The sequence below is a fragment of the Acanthaster planci genome, unplaced genomic scaffold (genome assembly GCF_054643075.1).
Source record: "Acanthaster planci isolate LZ-2023a unplaced genomic scaffold, COTS_SCS Contig257, whole genome shotgun sequence".
Taxonomy (NCBI): Eukaryota; Metazoa; Echinodermata; class Asteroidea; order Valvatida; family Acanthasteridae; genus Acanthaster; species Acanthaster planci.
In genome coordinates this window covers 1-20762 of record NW_028257875.1, presented here as the reverse complement: position 1 = coordinate 20762, position 20762 = coordinate 1, and the positions used below count along the sequence as shown (strand labels likewise).

At 40.8% G+C, this 20762-nt stretch overlaps 3 protein-coding genes across 3 annotated transcripts; all 3 read right to left on the bottom strand.

Moving 5' to 3' along the window:
- Positions 1-1277: 1277 nt before the first annotated feature.
- LOC147794963 (uncharacterized) lies at positions 1278-4607 on the bottom strand. Its single transcript, XM_087132399.1, has 3 exons — positions 3904-4607; positions 2948-3049; positions 1278-2256 (listed from the first exon to the last, which is right to left on the bottom strand). Exons 1-3 carry the CDS (start codon positions 4466-4468, stop codon positions 2000-2002), a joined length of 924 nt encoding a protein of 307 aa, XP_086988525.1. The 5' UTR covers positions 4469-4607; the 3' UTR covers positions 1278-1999.
- Positions 4608-7837: 3230 nt separating this feature from the next.
- On the bottom strand, positions 7838-14992 carry LOC147794962 (uncharacterized; the record flags this gene model as incomplete). The annotated part of the gene is made up of 5 exons (XM_087132400.1): positions 14854-14992; positions 14070-14184; positions 10170-10311; positions 9175-9364; positions 7838-8422 (listed from the first exon to the last, which is right to left on the bottom strand). Coding segments are annotated over exons 2-5 (1029 nt in total), but the record flags the coding sequence as incomplete, so codon positions are not given.
- Positions 14993-15603: 611 nt separating this feature from the next.
- LOC147794961 (putative tubulin polyglutamylase ttll-9) lies at positions 15604-19860 on the bottom strand (the record flags this gene model as incomplete). The annotated part of the gene is made up of 6 exons (XM_087132398.1): positions 15604-15813; positions 16474-16651; positions 17159-17339; positions 17639-17723; positions 18450-18580; positions 19662-19860. Coding segments are annotated over 6 exons (984 nt in total), but the record flags the coding sequence as incomplete, so codon positions are not given.
- Positions 19861-20762: the final 902 nt, after the last annotated feature.

Below are 20762 nucleotides of genomic sequence, written 5' to 3'. Positions count from 1 at the left end.
AACATTATACAATAAACAAGTCTACAAACGCAGACGTCATACTGCAACATTTCACTCTGGCATTGGAGAAAAACCTCCCCGCCTAGCGTCCGGTCTGTCGACATAAAAATACTGGAATACGAAGGGTGTAAACTTGTGTATCTTCCAGTATACTATGTGGCCTTGTATCATTGCAATTACAACATGACTGGGAACCTGCAACCTCCAACCAAAGACCGTGTATTCAAGAAGTAACAGGAAGTAACTGGTTTGATTTTGCAGCTTAAAAGATATATAACTTGAAACGAGCAATGATATAAAACTACCAAATGGGCAGAATGGACAACAACTCAACACTCCATACTACTTCTTGAATATGACTATAAGGATAGAAAAAAAATGAAATAAAACTGTTCTACCGTTTTTTAGCATCATACTTTCGGTTCAAACCAAACCCTCCAGTCTTACATGCAGTGAACTACATGTACAATGTACACGTATATAACGTGTGAATTACACTATACTGTTTAAAGCATGGCCGACAACTCAATACTTAAAATATGGCTTACGACTTCTCAAGCAGGATAAACTTCCAAAAAAATTAAAACGCTTTCTTAAAAAATTAAATAAAAATAAAAAACAAAAAATCTAGCCAACTGCTCCAAATCCTGTTATGACATGTCAATTGCAATTCACTCTGACAAGTTCACTATGTTAAAAAAGAAAAGCATGAGCAACATCTGAGTACTCCAAGTATGGTTCAAGAGTATGTCAATCTGGATCCCCTTTTAAAAAATAAAAACTGGTCTTGCAGTTAAATAATACAGGTGAAAGGGGCCACTGTAACACTTCTAAATGGACAGAACTGCCACCTCCTCAATACTCTATACTTCTTGACTATGTTTATCATGATCAACTTGGAAATTACTTGTATTCCACTTCAACAAAAAAGTTATTTGGGAACATGATCAACTTTCAAAACACAAAACCTTCTGTTATGATCTGAGAGTTTAATTATGCAGGTTTGAAAGGGGACATTCTAGCACTACTAAATGGGAAACATGGCTAAAAACTCGATACCCCATACTGAATACTTCTTGGGTCAATAACTGTTTGTCTACATTAGGATCATCTCTAAGTATTTCCACTTCTGTTTACAATAAATCAAAATAAAAACTTGTTTACTTTTGTATCATGACCAACATTTCAATACTCCGAGTACGGTTCATGACTACACACTTCTGTTAAAATAGAACCACAAGCTCTTACAGCGAAAATGTTTAAAAATGGTCACTCTGGCTACACTTCGTGAAACAATTACACTTTTCTTTCAAGCCAGAAATTCAGAAACTGGTGTTATAGTAAAAGTGTATAAAACGTTGACAGGATCATGATTATTATACGTTACAATTGAAGGCATGATCAATTTCTCAGCACACCAGATATATGTATGGTTCATGTAAATCTGTAGTATAACACTACTGTTTTAAAAGCATGGCCGACAACTCAATGCTTTAAATATGGCTTGCGACTCTCAAGCAGCATACACTTAAAAAAAAAATTAAAACGCTTTCTTGAAAAGTTAAATAAAAATGAAAAACAAAAAATCTAGCCAACTGCTCCAAATCCCGTTATGACATGTCAATTGCGATTCAATCTGCAAAGTTCACTATGTTAAAAACGAAAAGCATGAGCAACATCTGAGTACTCCAAGTATGGTTCAAGAGTATATGTCAATCTGGATCCCCTTTTAAAAAATAAAAACTGGTCTTGCAGTTAAATAATACAGGTGAAAGGGGCCACTGTAACACTTCTAAACTTCTTGACTATGTTTATCATGATCAACTTGGAAATTACTTGTATTCCACTTCAACAAAAAAATTATTTGGGAACATGATCAACATTTCAAAACACAAAACCTTCTGTAATGATCTGAGAGTTTAATTATGTAAGGTTTGAAAGGGGACATTCTAGCACTACTAAATGGGAAGCATTAACTTTGAAAATTTTGCCCGACAACTCAATACTTCAGGAAGCTCATTGGATCTTGTTTGCGTATTTGGTTTCTTATGAAGTCCTTTACATTTCTCCAAGTCCTAGACCCAAAGATTCCAGGTTCCTTTTGTAGAAGAGCTGTTATTGGCTGCTTTGTCGGCAGCTTGCGAGTTCTGATATAAAAACCGAGGTTGTCTGCAACAGCTTGCTTCTCCTTAGAGCTCCAGGCTTTCTTGGTTGTAGCAACCTTCTTCACAGTAGCTTGATTTGGGGCTCTTCTCTCTGTAGTAACAATGAAATAATAAACAATGCTTAAAGGCATATCAGGACCACTTCATTGGCTACCGGCTTTGGCTCTTCATTTCGCTCAACATTCTTCAGAGTTTATTAACATACATGTAAGTATTTTTTTTTTAAATGACTACGGGGTCACTGCTAGGAAGTTAAGAACAGAGACCCAGTTTGCTGTGGAGAGCACCAAACTCGCCTACTAAGCCCAGACCAGTATTTATCCAGGGTTACTGCACAGTTCATAAAAGTGCCACAGTGATCCGAGGTACCGAAGGGGCCTTCAACACCTCAGATTTGAAGATCTAAGGATTATTGGTTAGAAACGCGTCTATTGAAGAACCTTGAGCAGGCCCATTTTTACATACTGTAGTATGTAGGCTCCTCTATTTGTTCCAGACTGTTAACTTGACTGTCCAGTGCAACACTGTCTCCTTTTGTGTGATGGAACCATCATGACATTTTAAAAGATGTGGTTAATGTTGTAACACCTCATGCATAGGTATTATCTGTTGATTGGCTTGGAATGTGTCATATGGAACTATCGATATTTATGCTATTGTTGCCCATTTTCCAATAATGTCACTGGTATTTTCCGATGAAGCATATTCCAATATAAAAACTTTACTGTGACACTCATAAACAGTCTATGCATGTATCTGTACATGTACTATGAAATACATACTGGCCCCCGTACTGTGACAAGAAGGCAACTTGGAGTCCTGTTGCTTGGCTGCCTCCTCAGCTTCATTTTCAGAATTATCTGACTCAGCATCCGTGCTGTACTCTAAACAATGGAAAGGAAACATACATGTAAATGTGCTTATTTGTGTTGTAACTCTCACTGATGACTACACAAGACGGATTTACCAATGCAAGTGAAAATACTCAAACACCACTGGCAGAATTTAAAAAGCATTGCATGTTTTGCATGGAGATCAATAGCTCCCTTTCTGCCCTTTATGTTAAGATATTTTCCATCCTCCCATATTTTTTTTAAGCTCTAATCACAAAGACGTGGGTTAGGAGAAGGAAACAGGTAGGGATTCTAAACATGTTTTATTTCTGGAAGAGGAAAACAACAGAAGGTACAAATTCACCCTCCCTTGGCCCTCAAAAATAAATTTAAAAATCCATCTTTTCTTGGTTTTGGGGGTGAATAACCTAATATGAAGTTCCCCCAAATTCACAACATTTATTCAGCAATAATTTCTGACTAAAAGTACAGTACATGTAAGAGTTTTGCTGATTGGGCAAATACATTTTCAAAGGTGCATAATTCTGTTAATATTGAGGCTCTCCCTTTGAACTTTGGCAGACAAGCATAAAAAAACCTGAGAAACAAATTTTACGCTTCCAGCTGGCCAATCACCTTACTTTTTTATTACATGAGAATGTTGTCTGCTTGACTTACGTCCTTTGCTTTGCTATTGACAGTTGGTAACATTGTTTCTGGTGTTTCCCAAAATACTGAAAATGTACATGTATTTCACTTTTGTCTTTTACAGAATTTCCATATTTTTTTTTTTTCAATACTGGGGAACTTGGAATCCCTCTTAAATGGTTTATACTCTTGTTTGCTACTCCCAAACAAAGAAATCAACTCTGCCCAGAGCTAAATTGTACGCCTGGAAATCATACCTTCATTTTGATTGACTTGTATGTCATCCAGACTTTTACCAGCCAGCCCCTGTATGTCTCCCCTTTCCATCTTCAACAGTATCTTCGAAACCTTTGCCACCTGCAAAGTAGACTCCGGTAGCCGGTAAAACTGCCGATGAGTACGTACATCGTGGCCCATGAAGTTGGCCAGGATGTCCAGTTCGTTTTCCTGGAGATTCATCACTTGGGACACGGTTGCAATTTGCTTCCTTAAGCGAGTTGCCCTCAGGTTTTCAGGATGCTTAGCCCCACACGACACTGACAGTTCCCGCAGGCAATCACATGCCCGCAGATGGCCCTGTCCCAGTTGTGCAAACACAAAGATGTTTTCATCATCAATACAAGCATCTGATCGTTTGGCTACCAAAGAGTCAAGGCCATTCTTTACATCAGTCGTCAGGAGCACTGCAACTGTTCTGGAGTGCTTGCCCACGATTTCAATTCTCCACAAGACTCTACAGAGTGCCTTCTCCCATTCTGTTAGAGCACCATCTACTATTGATCCCTCTCCGTGACTGGCTTTACTCAAATCTTGCAAAGTCATCTTGGAAACTTCACCAGGCCGCTTGCGGTTGAAAACCACCACTTGCACCAGCAAAGCTTCAGCAAGCTTTCTCCATGCTCTTCCAACTTCTGAGCCATTAGCTGCCTTCAGCTCTGCATGTCTCAGTTGAACTTGCTCCTTTAGGTGCTGGGAGAGTTTCACAATGTCTGCTGTTAGAGGTAGCAGCTTCGGATTGTTTCGTCTAGCCTCATTTAGACTGCGCAACGCATGGTGGCTCACTTTTTCTTCCCACTGCATGGCGTACAGGGATAGAAATCTTTTGCACCGTATTTCAGTGATCTCATTGCCTTCCACCAGCGCCTGTCCTTGCAAAATTTCTGCACACGCTTTCAAGCTATGCCCGATCTTCAAAGCCAGACTAGGTGTACTGTACAAATTGGTGTCTTGATTAAATCCTGCTGCCATTCGTGTTGCACAAGTCACATCCACAAATTTGCTGGGACAAATGAGAGAAGCTAGATCAGCATTTTTGTCATTTGTCAATGCTCTGTATTCAAGGACCAATCTTGATATCTCCCTCACCCTCTGCCTGATGTACCCCTCTTGGTCTCTGCTGTGGCCATGTTTCAAGGTCAACTTGTTAGCAAACTCTTTTATCAGGTCGTCTGATTTCACCACACGAGCAATGCTGTCATTGTTTAACTTGCTGAGTATTTCATGCGATCGCTCACTCGTACCAGGCATTGTTGGAAGCATCATTCTGGCCGCTTTGCATAGACCGATCCGTTTCTTCTTTTTAGGTGGTTGTCCATCAGTATCTGATGCTTCTGTAGGCTTCTGACAGCATCTGTGTTTCCAAAGATCACCTTTGGCGTAATAGCCATAGCATTCAGAACACGGCAGATAATCACAAGGATCCACTTGATATGCAGGACGGTACACAACTATTAGGTCACCTGCTCCTTCTTGCAGAACCGCACAATTATGCAAAAAGTTACCATAATTCCGCATCAATGATAACCGTCTGTCCTTTTCCTGCTTGTCTTCAGTTTGAAGCCATAGTTGAACCTGAGGTTCTTTTACATGTTGTGGTGTTTTCAAGTGGCGAGGTAGTTTCTTTTGAGGTTTTCTGCAAAATGGGCAGTACTGAGGTTTATCCCAGGAACGTCCATTGGCATTTGAAGTTGTGAGTACCTGAATTTTTGATTCACTTTGCTGTGTACTTGAAGATGGCCCTGATGTGCTGTCTGGCTGCATGGCTGCACTTTCATCAGCCTGAGTTCCAGAAGATCCAAGAGTGTTACGCATGTGACTTCTCTCAGGTATCATCAGTATTGGACTCACTGGTCGTGAATCATCTGAAGACTCAGGAACTAGCCATTCCGAATCATCTGTGTCCGAGGAATCCTCCCAGTCACTTTCTTCATCTAATGCTTGCTCTCCTTTTGAAGGACAGGCAGAATTGCCTGTTTCCTCCTAAATAACACAAGAAAAGAAATTTTAACATTACCCACCACGACAACATGATATCAAAGTAGTACATCGTAGTATGTAACAACAGGTGTTGGCATTCCTAAAGGTCTTCTCTATTCTGCTCGGCAAAATTCACTTCAAATGGGGCATTTTCAATGTGCACGTACATGCACCAGGTACATGTAACTTCAAGTTCCAACAATATTGAAACTTCTAAGCAACAAATTATTTAAGAGAATTATTCCTATGTGTAATAATTTAACCCAATTAGACAATTGGATATCAATTGCGATCTGTTCTCTACTAGAGTCAGAGAAATACATGTACACTAATCTGGGTCTTTAATCTAACCCCGGGTAGATTTAGCCTTGAATGGTAAATCTTTGCAAAAATATCTAGGAAAATATTCATTTCACAAAATGTGAAAACCTTTTCAATTTGAAATTTGCAACTTCAATTATGAAGATTTTATGTGGCTGCATATTTGTCCTATGTGTAACCCATTTTGTAGCAAGCTATTCATATTCATGTACATGAAGGGTAACAAAGTTTAACAGAACTTGTACATTTTTGAGACCATGAAGAAAATAGTCATACCGTAAATACCCGCGTACGCACTTTTTTTCAACGTGGCAAAAATCAAAAGTTGGGGATGGGTCTTATACGTGGGTACAGCCCGCTGGTGGTCTTGCAAGACTGTGGTTAGCAGTAATTGTGCGGCGTAACTAAAGCCACCGAGGCACTGTTGTTGGTCCGTACAAATTTATCTGCAGCAACTGTAACCAATCGGCGAAATGCCCGACTCACCCAAAAGCAAGCTTTTACTGAATTATTTTTGTACATCAATTCAAGATTTTTGTGCGGCAGTATTTTATTTAAAAAATTGCGATTTTTTGAAAAGGACTTTGTAATCCCATGGCCAGACCGTTTACGTGCAATGTGCATGTGTGTTCGAGCGACATCAACATCCGGCCATTCATGTTATGTTGGGCGAGTCTACCGTGCTGCACAAGTGGGTAACATTAAAAACATCGCTGGGCATGGATTTTGTTACACCTATATAACATCAAAAACTATTTTCAAGACATCTGCACTAGTAAGCAGGAGGCGCACCCGCGTATAAGATGCACCCCCAACTTTTGACATAGGCTGACCGAAAAAAAAACAACTTAAAATTTGGAGCGACTGCACAGATCTGCCAGCCTATGCAATGTTGCTTAGATTACATAAATATCGGCAATAAAAAATCTTGGCGCCACATTGAATAAAAGTTTTTGGGTACGTATATTTACGTGGCCAGGCTAGTGAATCATGCAACGGTTGAAGCACGCGGCCCTTTCTGCCTTTGCAGCGCGGCACGGTGCCCGCTGTCATGCAGTTTGGTACTCACTACATGAACGTTTATCCGGTACGTCCGGCCTCGCCACTGTTGTTGCTTGTCAAAACATCACTCACATCAATAAATATGGCAAATATTCCTGCAAAGGCAGAAAGGGCCGCGTGCTTCAACCGTTGCATGATTCACTAGCCTGGCCACGTAAATATACGTACCCAAAAACTTTTATTCAATGTGGCGCCAAGATTTTTTATTGCCGATATTTATGTAATCTAAGCAACATTGCATAGGCTGGCAGATCTGTGCAGTCGCTCCAAATTTTAAGTTGTTTTTTTTCGGTCAGCCTATGTCAAAAGTTGGGGGTGCATCTTATACGCGGGTGCGCCTTATACGCGGGATTTTACGGTATTTATCTCTAGTAAACTCAACTCAACTGTGTACATTATGAATACCTGTCTTTTCCATGAGCTACATGCTGCGACTTGGCCATCATTCAGGAGAGTACTTGAAGTAACCTCCATTGACTCCATCTCCACTGGCTCAAAGTCCATTAGCTCCAATTCCACTGGCTCCAACTCCACTGGTTCGAACTCCACTGGCTCCAACTCCACTGGCTCCGACCCCACTGGTTCAAACCCCACTGCCTCCGACCCCACTGTCTCCGACTCCTCTGGCTCCAACCCCACTGCCTCCGACTCCACTGCCTGCGACTCCACTGGCTCCAACTCCACTGGCTGCGACTCCACTGGCTCCGACTCTACTGCCTCCAACTCCACTGGCTCCAACTCCACTGGCTCGAACTCCACTGGCTCCGACTCCACTGGCTCCGACTCCACTGGCTCCGACTCCACTGGCTCCGACTCCACTGCCTCCAACCCCACTGTCTCCGACTCCTCTGGCTCCAACCCCACTGCCTCTGACTCCACTGCCTCCGACTCAACTGCCTCCAACTCCACTGCCTCCGACTCCACTGGCTCCGACTCAACTGCCTCCAACTCCACTGCCTCCGACTCCACTGGCTCTGGCTCCAACTCCACTGGCTCCGACTCTTCTGGCTCCAACTCTACTGACTCCTGCTCCACTGGCTTTGATGCAAATGGCTCCAACAGCACTTGCTCAGATTCAACTGGCTCCAACTCCACTAGCTTGGAATCTGGGTTACAACCTGTGACTTGGCTGTCAGCCTGTAAAATTAAAGTTTTATTTTAAAGATTTTGCAATAATGGTAAGGATTCAAACTCAGGGAAAAAACCATGGAGTAAAAAAAAAATGAAAAGAAAAATTATTAATCCCTAAATAATTAGGGAGGTATGTGCATGGACCTTAAATATGGCATGCTGTCTCCATTTTATGGACCCTTTAAATAAGTTCAATAAATCATCACTGACATAACAAATCAACACTCAGTTGGAAGTGTTTGACAATCATGTAATCTATCAATATACTTAGTGCTTCAAATGGAATTTAAACTCATTTCCACTACCAAAACAAAGATGGGTGTTTGTCTGTGTGTGTGCTACCTTGTGAAAACAAAAATCACTCAGTTCTCTGAGACCCCTTCGCGTAAACTGAATTACTTTGTGGTCTCAGTAACGAAATGCTATAATGCTGTAATCTAAAGGAGATGTGAACTAATACTACTGTACATGTTTAGTCAGCCGTACATTGTTGGCTTATAATAGGCAGAGCATATCTGAGGCAAGATATGTGATGGAAGACCCCCCCTTTTGTGTATGTCACTGAGTTACTAGAATCTCAGGGATTCGTTTGAGATGTCTAGGGGAATTTTAGGCTAGAGGGTGTACAGGTATAATGTTTAGGTATGCTGGGGAGAGGGTACCCCTCTATCTTATGTCTTGCTGGGTATAGCAGAGCATTGAAAGTGGCTCCTGGTCACTAAATTGCACTAGTGGATTATATGCTTGTCATACAATACCTGGCGCCATGGCATATTGCCCCCTCCCCCGTAGTCGTATCTGATTTCCTCATCTGTGGAAATGTTGCGTGCACTAAACATACACAAATGTGGTGTTCCTTCCCAAACTAGCTTCTTTATTAAGCAGTTGGGATTTCGATGCTCATCGTTCCCCCACTTCGCTAAACATGAGTCAGTTGATGCATCGATCCTGTAGATAATGAAAATGATGGATACACATTTAAACCTTAGTAAGTCAAATTTCAAGGGGAGCAGGTTCAAACTTTTAGTCAATCAGGGCTGTATACTGCTGCAGGGAATGGATACTTTCTCTGAATTAACAGGAATTTAGAGTTTTCGGGGTACTATACAGAAAAGTACAGAACTCTACAGAAGGATTTAAAAGTACCGTACAGAAATACTTTCAATTTGTGTTCCACAAGATTGTATTGACAAACCCAATTCTTCCCCAAGGTAATGAAACTAAGTTAACCCCTACCCCAAAAACTTCTTATTGGTCAAAAGACACACTACTATACAAAGTGCAGTCCTTTCTTCTCCTATATTAATACAAGCTTGAGTACTTGATACTACTCTTTGTGGAGAGTTAAACTGTACTTTGTAGCTTTATGAAAGGTTAGAGTTAGAAAAAGAAAATTCCTTTTGTTTTCTATGAGCAATAACACTGACAAAATTTCATTTTCTACAGTATGCAAGAGAAGGGCCTACACATCCTGCATGCAGGACACAACTGAGTACATGTACTGTAGTTTCCGGTACGACAAAAGTGAGGTCATAGTGATATACTGCATAATCACCAGTGTTCTTGAAAATTATTGTAGTACATTTGTGTTTCACAACATTAAGTACAGGTTACACTTCAAAATTTGTCATAAAAATCCAAAAAGCGGGAAGTGGGAACATATGGTAGCTAGTAAGACATTATGACACTGAAATGTGAATAAGTCAGAACTGACAACAGTTGAAATTAAAAATATTTATAAATGTAAACTGACCTCCAGGTTCTTTCATGGTGTCTGAAGTGGAAAAGGAAGACATTATTCCTATCATCACCATCACCAGATGTACTCAAGGTGCCTCTGTACTCCAGTAAGAATTGGCCCTTTTCAAAAGGCCTGGTGGCAAAAAGCCCATGACCTAGAAAAGTCATATTATATTGTTCAGAATTCAATATACATTAAAAAACTTTGACACTGACTACCTAAAACAATGCTCTTTTGCAGAATATTGTACGCTGGAAATCTTGTTCGTTGACATTTTTGTTGATTTTGAGGAATGAGTATTCAAGTAAAATAAATACTTTTTTTACAATTGAGTATTAGGCAGACACATCTTGAATTTATGTGTGTTTTCAGTACCCTCACAGCAAGCAGTTGAATGACTCTGTCTCCTTATTTTGAAGATTTGTAAGACGCGACGTCCAAATAGGACCGGTTGGGCAACCGGCAAACAGTTGATAAACATTTCCCTGTACAAACGATTGAGAAGCAACCGGCAAACGATTTGGACCACTGTTTATCTTATGCATGAATACCTCTAGCCCAGCTCGATGACTGGAGTGGGGGGGGGAGAAAGGTGTTAATTGGATTATAAACACCGTTAAGATGGTCACAGGCTATGATAAATTGTGATTGAATTGTTTCTTGATGAGTGTATTTTTTCGCTTTTATTTCTGAATTACATGTATTATCATTTTTTCAAATATAGTTTCCTTTCTGAGCAATAAAAAAAGACCAAGTAGAAGTGGATATCGTGATTAAAGGTTGAAGTACGCCATGGACGTACACCAGATTATCCAGTCATCAACAGTGATAAATCTCTTTGAGGGGATAGCTTTAACTTCATCTAAATGATTATTTTGATCTTAGTTTGACTTCGAATTGCTGATAGATGGAGTCCATTACCATGAAAACCCTTTTTGCTTTTAGAGTGAAAATAGCCCACTTTTTAGCCAAAATAAAAAAACTTGATTTTTTCCCGCACAAAGCATTTTTTTTTTTTTTTACTGGGGAAGATGTAGCAATTTTTATCAATGTTAGTTTCTCTGAGTGATTTTAAAAACTAAACGTGTACATTGTGCATGTGTAGAATGTTGGTTTAAAATACATATATATACCAGAATCTTGGTTAAAAATTGGGGTACTGGAACTGGATGTTAGGCTGTGGATTATGAATGGAATAGTAAGCAAATGCCAGCAGAGCATAATTAAAACCGCTGACCACAGGAGTTCCATTGCTAGTGAAAGCCTGTCACTTATCACATTCGATTGGAGCAAAGGAGGCCTTGCAGCCAACAGAAACGATTGCCTGCCAACCGGCAAACGGTTGAAGCAGATTAATTCAATCGTTTATGTCAACCGTTTGCCGGTTGCCCAACTGGTCCTATTTGGACGTCGCGCCTAACATGTTCCTAGAGTTAAGACTTCAAGAATATAGTGGGTACGTTCAAACAGCATTTTAGTTAAACTCGATCCGGTAAAACAACCGCAAACTGCAGGGGGCAAGTCGTAAATTTAAAAGTCTAGTGCATTCACACACCATCTACATGTACAGTAAGCAACTAAAACCGATACGGTTTTAGTTTGTTTTAAAAGGTCACGCACTGTGCCCCGAATCAAGTGCGGACTTCCGCTTATCTGCATAAAGCGCGCGCTACTTGAGACGGGGTAAGTGTATATCACACCACGTCATTCGACCATGCAGTTGCAGTGGGATCTACCACAAGTTGATTTGTCCGATCCAACGGGATTTTTGTGTGGGGATTCATAGCCATCAATGAAGTTTTTAGGTGTCAATATCAGGAAAAAATCCACTAGACCACCAGGCTGGTAAATTTTACTAGACCGAAAACATTTTACTAGACCAGTAACAAAAACAAAACGCTAAATTTTACTTGGGTTTGAAATGATTAAATCAGTGATTTATATTCATCTTCCAATCAAATCAGCCCGGAACAATTATTCATATCGCACATTTTTTTAATCTCGTTTAAATCAAATTGACAATTTCTGTCTGTTGCTCCAATGCCATTGCCTAACTGCATGACTGGACACGTCCATGCATGTATCCCAGTTCACATGCGGACAGGTGACAAGTTTATCTACACATGTGATCTCAGGTTGCATTTTTGTTAGATAAGGCACTGCTTAGGGCATGCACGAGCACGTGTGACACCACAGAGCAAGGAACGGTAAAACAATTTATGTATCGATAGAAAACAAGATTGAGTGTATATTTTCTGCTGTGATCCGTGGAAAAAATGGTACGTAAACAATTAATAACACCATACACGTAGCGCTGGTGATCTTTTTTGCTGCAGTACACATGTACACATGGACTTGTTCCATCCAGCGGTCCATTAGAAATTTCAAACCGTGAGTCAGATCGGAAATTTAATGAATGCAAAGATTTTTTGACAAAAAAGAGCCACCGGCTAGATGTTGTATGCTCGATGAAAATGTGCATCACTGTACCAAACAACGCAATTTTGGCGTGAACAATACCTGTTACGTAAGCTGCTGTGCAGCCAGGCGGGTCAATTCACTGCCTAAAACCGGACGTTGGAAGGCGATTGTGTCAAAACAGCATTTTAGCAGCTAAACTTGATAGGTTGTCGCGCTAAACCCTCTCCTCGAGCAGTTTTAAATTTGAGTTTTAGCAGAGAGTTAGACCGGATTAATTTTAAATTTAAAACGATTTCCGAGCGTTCAAACACACATTTTTAAAACTGATCAGGTTAAGACGGTAGTTTTAGCGATTTTAAAATGCTGTCTGAACGTACCCAGTGTGCAACTTTAAACTTCAAGCCAAAACCCCATCTTTCAGATTCAAGGGGCTTTGAAATACAAACACAGGCCACTACTTTGATTTGAACAAATTTAGACAGATTGTAGTCCGAGTAATTGGACTCTCATTATTAACATTTCTAACATTTGGACATGGTAAGGTGATAGTAGAGTCCAAGGACGTTAAATATTTATCGTCCCGGAGAAACAATTTTCGCTTGTACCCGAGTCAAAATCCTCTAAAATTACCTGCAAAACGATATCTGAAGTATCTCCTGCACCCACCTTTAGACCAAGTGAGGATTACAGATTTTAATAATGACAAGTTTTACTCACATTTGTTGGAAAAAAGATAAATTTCACCGACGGTACAAATGGGAAGACCTGTCGACCATGTTGACCAGCTCTTCAGTACTGTTCAAGTTCAAAATGCTCATAATGACGCCACATTATGTATGCTGTCCAAGCGCGCGCTGCTTTGTGGGTATGGTATGCACACGTGCACGCACATTAATACTGGACTGTTTTCTGAATGCCGTAATGTAAGAATGTGGTGCCAGTATGATGGCTGATTGTAGTCACAGGATTTATGCGCAAGCGTGCACACAATACCCAAAAAGCAGCAAGCGCTCAAACAGCATGCATCATGTGGCGCCATTACGGGCATTTTTAACATCTCAGGCCGATGTACTGAATTGCTCGTCAACATGGTCGACAGGTCTTCCCATTTCTAGGTGAAATATCTGATTTTTCCCACAAATTTGAGTAAAACTTGTAATCCTCACTCGGTTCGTAAGTGGGTGCAGGAGATAATTTAGAGATCATTGTGCAGGTAAATTTAGAGGATTTTGACTGGGGTACGAGTGAAAAAATCGTTTCTCCAAGACAATAAAAAGTGAAGCTCCTTGGACTCTACTATCGCTTGACTATGTCCAAATGTTAAAAATGGCAATAATTAGAGTCCAATTAAGTTACTCGGACTAGGCAGATTGATACTTGAGGATGATGCCTAAAAATGACTAAGCATCAAAGTGTGCTCATGTACACATTCACAGTACAGAGACTTTCTCTACGCACGTGGTGCACAAACCTAAAGTATGGATATCTTACCAACATAGGCATTGACAAATCTTTTTTCGAATCCTGGCTGGTCTATCCCTAGCCTGCACCATTTCTCAGCATTTTGAAGTGGGGAAACACGTGATCGTTTCTTCCCCCACATAATCTGCAAAAAAGAAAAACAAATTCATAGGTTTATACATGTAAAGTTTATGGATATAGTACAGGGTGATCCCTCTCGAAAAACAAGCACAACCCAAAAAGTTAGATTTACTTTCTCCCCAAGTAGGACCCTAGGCCTACGTGTAAAAAATAAAAATTTGAGGATCAAACTGAACATTAGAATTTTTTTAACACTGAAGACTTCATGTAAATTTGATCACAGGCAGTGCTGTATACTGGTGTACTAGTACTGACTATACTGCTATTACTTACCTAACGAGTAGTGTTACATGTACATGACATGCATGAAGTAACCTGCTATTGCTAACAAGCCTCAAAATATAAAGCTTCGATTATGCAAAAAAATGTCAAAAAGATGATCCAGATGAAAAGAATGATTACAGCAATAACTAAACACTGTATTTGATTTTGCACTTGCGGCCGACTGTCCTCGAGATTTACAGCAGGACCTGCCATGTTGTTAAAATGTCACTCAACGTGCCAGTCAGCAGTCAACAGGGCCCTGCCTTGTACATAACGTAATGTGTACAGAAGGCCATATGGAGGCTGGTTGTCAGGCAAAGGCAAAATTTACGCATGACCTATATTTTTGGAGCTGTTTACCTCCATGGTACAATACACGGTGCATGGAGAAAATTGCAAATTTACAAACCGGTTCTTTGTTTGCAGTTGCAGATTCCAGTTCAACATGGAGCAACAGCAGGTTGTTAAAGTAATAAGGTTAGCTGGTCGCCGTTCCACCCAAAATGCAATTTTTATCGCACAAACGTGGACGATGTGGACGACGCGTTGCTCACATCCCGATATCACGATCGTACTGGTCGCGCGCACGCGCCAAGGTAGATTGGCACAAACCGGCCACAAGAGGGGGTACTACATTTCCTTTCTCAAGTAAAGAGCTAGATTTGTCACCCGCTTGTGTGTTCACACACAAACTCTTCGTCGCTGCAGTATTAAAACGTGGACGGGCACAGATTTGCATGCGATTGAAAGAGCGTCCTCAGTTGCCGGTAGTTATCACAAATAATGCAGAAAGTCAATCGTGGACGTCCGCAGTTCCCGTGCGTCCACGATTAGAAGGTTGAAATTATGATGGGTGTCCACGTTTGAAGGCAAATACAAACGCACTCAGCCCAGCCCAGCCCATCCCAACCCGACTTAACCTAACCCAACCCAACCCAACCCCAACCCAACCTACCCCAACCCATACCAGTCCACCCAACCAATGCACTCAGCCCAGCCCAGCCCAGCCCATCCCAACCCGACTTAACCTAACCCAACCCAACCCAACCCCAACCCAACCTACCCCAACCCATACCAGTCCACCCAACCAATGCACTCAGCCCAGCCCATCCCAACCCGACTTAACCTAACCCAACCCAACCTAACCCAAACCAACAAATTAACAAGCATCATCATCCAACCTGTAATGTTCGTCCCATGGATGGGCTGAGAAGCGGCCAAAGTGTGCCACCAGTGACGACTCGGCCACCAGCAAGGTCTGGACGATGACTGCTGCCAGGTTCTGGAAGGCCCTCTCGGCTGCATCATAGCCAAAGTTATACTTCAGGTAATGCTTGAACTGAGCCAGGTACCAGGTCCTGTTTGGAATCTGTAAAGGAAAAATAACTACAAATAACTTGATGAATGGGCATGAAGGGAACCAGGCTGGAACGCATTTTTGCCAAAGGTTGCTGGAGATAATAATGTGCAATCAAATCTATTTAGGGTAGGGTGTTGTACATTCCAGCATCCCCCATATTCAAGTACTACAATCCAAACAAGTGCAGGGGTGCAACACCCACAAACACCCACTCCTATGGGCTCTCTGGAAAGGTATGGGGAGGGGGTGTGCAACACCCACAGATACCCATTCCTGCTAACATGACTTCAGCTGAGAAGGGTTATCCTTAATCTTTTACAGTAAAGCATATTAATTTAACTGGAAAACGCAATCATGCATGAGACGTGACAAATTTCCTAGAAATACCATGTCTGACCCAAACTATACTTCAACCCTTGTCTAACAAAATTTATTTCATGATGATAAAGATTGGCACTTGAATAGAAAGTTTAAATCTTTCCTAATCCAAATTAAAATAGCTAATAGAAACATCTTTCAGTTATTGCTGAGAGTTGGAGAAGTTTCCGTATGATTTAAAACAAACTCAAGTAAGATTTAGAATAAAAACTTTTAGTTTCTTCTGAAAGTCTGAAGAGACACTTGTTTTGGAAGTCTGTGACAATGTCTGAGCCTACAGAGGTAACCGACCTTCTTGAAGCCTCGTGGGTAGTCGTGCCTGAAGTGAACCAGCCCTTCGGAGTGGATGAAAGCCCTGAGTGGGTTGATGGACGTGACCAGGACATAGGCCCGGATGTTGACTGGCATGCCAAAGATCAGTAACGGGTTAGGGAAATACTGTTGTGCCACTGCCTTCTTAAAACGAAATCTAAAACACAGAAGGAAAAATCGAAGACAAAGTAAGAACTCATCAAGGCATGTCATGAAAGCCATAACATACAAACCTGTTGGGTGTTGTCAGCTAGAAGACAAAATTTCAAAATGAATAAGTCGTTTTTCTATAGCACAATCCAGACTGCTTGTCCAAACAAACACTTTTCTTAGAAATTTTAAACAAAGTTTCAAAGGAATATTCTGCTTTTGATCTCTAAAGTTTCGGTAACTAACTGCTGCTATGGAATGAAAGCAACATTTTACAGGATACTATATAAAAGATAGTTTTTATTTCTTTTGTAACTCCTTGAAAGCCAACTGATTTCAAAACAGATTTTTTTCTGTACAAATTGTACTCCCCCCCCCAAAAAAAACCAACGCCCAATGGCACAGATTTGACTATCCCAGCACCTTCACAACTGAAAAAAAAAAACCCAAACAGGATGTTCAACTGTAACGAGACAACCAAAATGGGGAGAATGCACAAGTACACAGTACTTACTCTTTAACTCTTGCATAGTCTTTCTCTTTGGTCGGTTGTAGGACCTGAATGTTACCGCCGGGGCTGGTGGATTTGAACACCCACCGTACTTCATCTCCTGATGCATCGGCCACTCCCAAGAACTGGTCAAATTGACTTGGCATGACCCAGCATGCCGGCGATAGGTAAGTTTTCTTTAAAGCTGTCAAGAGAGAAATGAATCAACATCAGATCAGTTTAAATAAAAGCAATTAGTTCTTTTGTCGTGAAGCAAGTTGACTATTTGACCATCTTTACCCTAATGCCGAATGCTTAGGCCTCTCCCGTTGAGTATTGGGAATCAGATCCTTGTTTCCTCCTATGTTACATGCATACATTTATCCGATTGATGCTCAGTCATCACAAATCCTTTATCTTCACTAGATGCCACCCAACGGGCAACGTACGTTCCCAATTTTCACCCTGGTGGATATGAGATAGGCCAGCACTTAATACATGTACCTGGAATTCTCCTAGCCTGGTTCATGGTGTGACAGAAACCGTCCTTCTTCCATAAAATATTCCGAATTCCGGGGATTCTGTTGACCTGATGAACAAGAAAAATGGACTCACAAGATACAAGTATACATTCTGGTTAATAAAAGATAAGATAGATACAGTGTTGTCTATGTCGTGGTTAATTTTTTGGCCAGCGCACAGTTTCTCGACCGAGCCATCGCTTTTTTTTTTACCAGAGGCCAACAAGAGCCAGCTGGGCACAGAAATATTGTCTTGTCAAAAGCTGCCAGTTGCCAGCTAAAATATTGTGCATTGCACATTTCTTGTGTATTGCATAGCAATTGTTTCTCCGGGCAATGAGTACATGCCTGGCCTACAAACAACAAAGGAAAGGATGCAGTGTGATTCAATTTTAACAAAATGACCCACTGTACTTCGTGAATAAAAAAACACAACAATGCATGGGCACAAGATGGGCGTGTCCATTAATAAATATTTGCACCGCCTCTGCCAGCGGTAGAGTTACGTTGCATAGGAGAGGAATGCATACAGCGTATGGTTGCCCAAACCAATGCTACCAGCGAACAGATGCTGTCTCACTTTAATTAACATAGGGCCCTCAAGCATTTATGCTAAGATCATACACACAATTCACCCCATGCAACCACCTTGCTCGATGTGCCACATATGAAAACAAAACCCGGGAGTATTCCTCAAGTAGCCTCCAAATGGAGGAACTACAAAAGACACTCCTGATGAATCATTTCAGCCCAAGGGCCGGTTTCTACCATCAGTCGGTAATGCTAGCCCGCACCTTCTGGCTGCTGCGTAACTTTGTAAAGGAGCTTCTGTCCAGGCAATCTTTCGAGTCCCCGTCGGTGAATGCCAGGCACAGGAGGACTGTCCAACCCCGCCAGTCAGTGGAGGAAACCGCCTGCGGTTGCCCTGGAGAAAGGGAGTTGGACACATCAGATTTCGGTGGAACAAGGAAAATGGCACTGTTCTTTGCTTTGTTTGTTTCACATGATTAAAATGTTAAGCTGCGGATGTAGACCCATTAATCAGAGTATGTTCAAATATGGTGCATCATGACACCCTATGGAGAGCCAGTACAATAGGTCTCCACAAGGAATTCACAAAATAGATATTTGGAACTTATTCAAAAAGGAGGAATTTTAAATGTGTAATTACATATAACAAACTGATATACCAGGTATTTTATACACGGAACATTCAGGTTTTTAACCCAGAAAAGTAACTCGTTCAAATGAGAGCATTTTGAAAACTGCCTTTCACACCCGAGTATTTGTAGAACAAGAGAACAAGGATACAAATTTGGGCATGTGCCTTTCTTCTAGCGTCACTGTCATCATCACTGTCATCGACACAGTGAATACTGACTGCAATCATGGAGGTATATGTTGTATTCCTCCATGCCTATAAAACTACCATCTTAGATTTAAAAAGCCAGATGCTATGATGTAGATGGCTTGTTTTGTGGTTTGGTTGGATGACACTAGATCCCAGGCAACAGACTACATGTAGGTGTATTATGGACACAATACAGTACACATTAGCATATATTTCAGTCATCAAGTCAGTTGATACTGAACAGAATGGAAGCCACAAACAATCAGGATTGGATGACAAGTTAATTCTACCAGTCAAACCAAGGGTCGGGTTGCAAGTGCTGAAAGAACCATTACAGAAAATGCCATATAAATTACCACAGACAGGATAACTTATGATTGGCTTGTGATTGACTTGTGACTGATTTGTGGAAGAGAATGTAAGAAGAGAAAGAGGAAGCTGTGTCATGTTCAATCTGTGAAAGTTCACCTTGTACATGATCTGGATATGTTTTAGGCATCTGGAAAACAGAATAAAGAGAATAAGCACTGTATGAGGACCTGGTAGTATACATGTACAAGTTTATCTTAGAATTGGCTTTGGAAACTGTGACAGTACATGGATGTTACTGGATGGAGATATTCTATATCGAGTACAAATTGAAGACAGCACCTACCATTATCCCATGCAGCGCTGGTGTTGTTACTAACAATATAAGCCTCTTCATAATTGCTGGGCTGCCGCACAATAAAACCCTGTTTGGTGAATGCCTTTTCGTAGAGTGGCAGGTCACGGTTGATCACCTCTGGTTGACCTCTGACCTCTACGGATCTGGACTTCAATGTCTTGGCTTGTTTCAGGAGCATTGATTCCAGCTGTCGGGAATCCACATAAAAGAGGACAATGGGTAAACAAACTTTTCAAAACCAACAGAGTAGGTGTATTTGTTGACTTTTTTCAACTGCCATTTTCAGAACATGCAGGAGTGCCAACAAGAGGTCTTTTTCAAGCGGTTCTCAAACTGTGCGAGACGTGTTTCAAAATAATATTTTTACACGCCATGCGTACATAATTGTGTCAGCCTACTAACAATGAAGAAAATCTGGTTTGTGATCAAGTGCATTCTCAGAACATACAAAAACAAATGAGGTTTAGAAACACCGGCATTCCCAAGACCAAAACTTACAGTCTTAAACTTCAATCTGAAACTCTAGGTTATTTCTGGAACATACATTTAATGTGTCTTTTGCCGATTAACCATAACTTTTCAGGCACAGTCCAAAAGACAAATTCAAGAATGGTAAAACTTCAACTCACAAACATCCTCTATATATTGAATGTTTTCTGTGGTGGCAACAGAATCATAGCAGTCATCTTCAACTTACTACCATTTGAAATTGCATTTTTCAAATTGAAACAGCTGTTGAATAACAACATCAAACATGAAAATGAAATAAACTGAAAGTAACTTTTCACTCTGTCCAATGTTTGTGATAGACTGCTAACAGTTAAGTCAATTGGGCACAAGGGTGGATGTAGAACTAAGTCTTTTTGGAGGAGGAGATCAAAATTGTATTTTTTGGAGGGCCAGAATTTTAGAAATTTTTATTAAACCTTAATTTTTATGGCCTTTCTGAGGTTGGGGATACATTTTAGTGCTTTTTACATGCTTTTGAATGGAATTATGAAACCCCTCTCCCAAAAGATACCAAAAAATCACTTTTTCTTCATATTAAAAAACTTTTGCCAGGGAAGGGGGAAGGAGGGAGAAGGGGAG

Bases quoted from the DNA above. Each gene is read 5' to 3' on its own strand.
- LOC147794963 (XM_087132399.1), bottom strand. From the start codon at position 4,468: ATGACTTTGCAAGATTTGAGTAAAGCCAGTCACGGAGAGGGATCAATA. The intron at 3,050-3,903 runs GTATGATTTCCA...TCCATTGTTTAG, and splicing joins ACAAGTCAATCAAAATGAAG to AGTACAGCACGGATGCTGAG. The intron at 2,257-2,947 runs GTATGTATTTCA...TTGTTACTACAG, and splicing joins TTGTCACAGTACGGGGGCCA to AGAGAAGAGCCCCAAATCAA.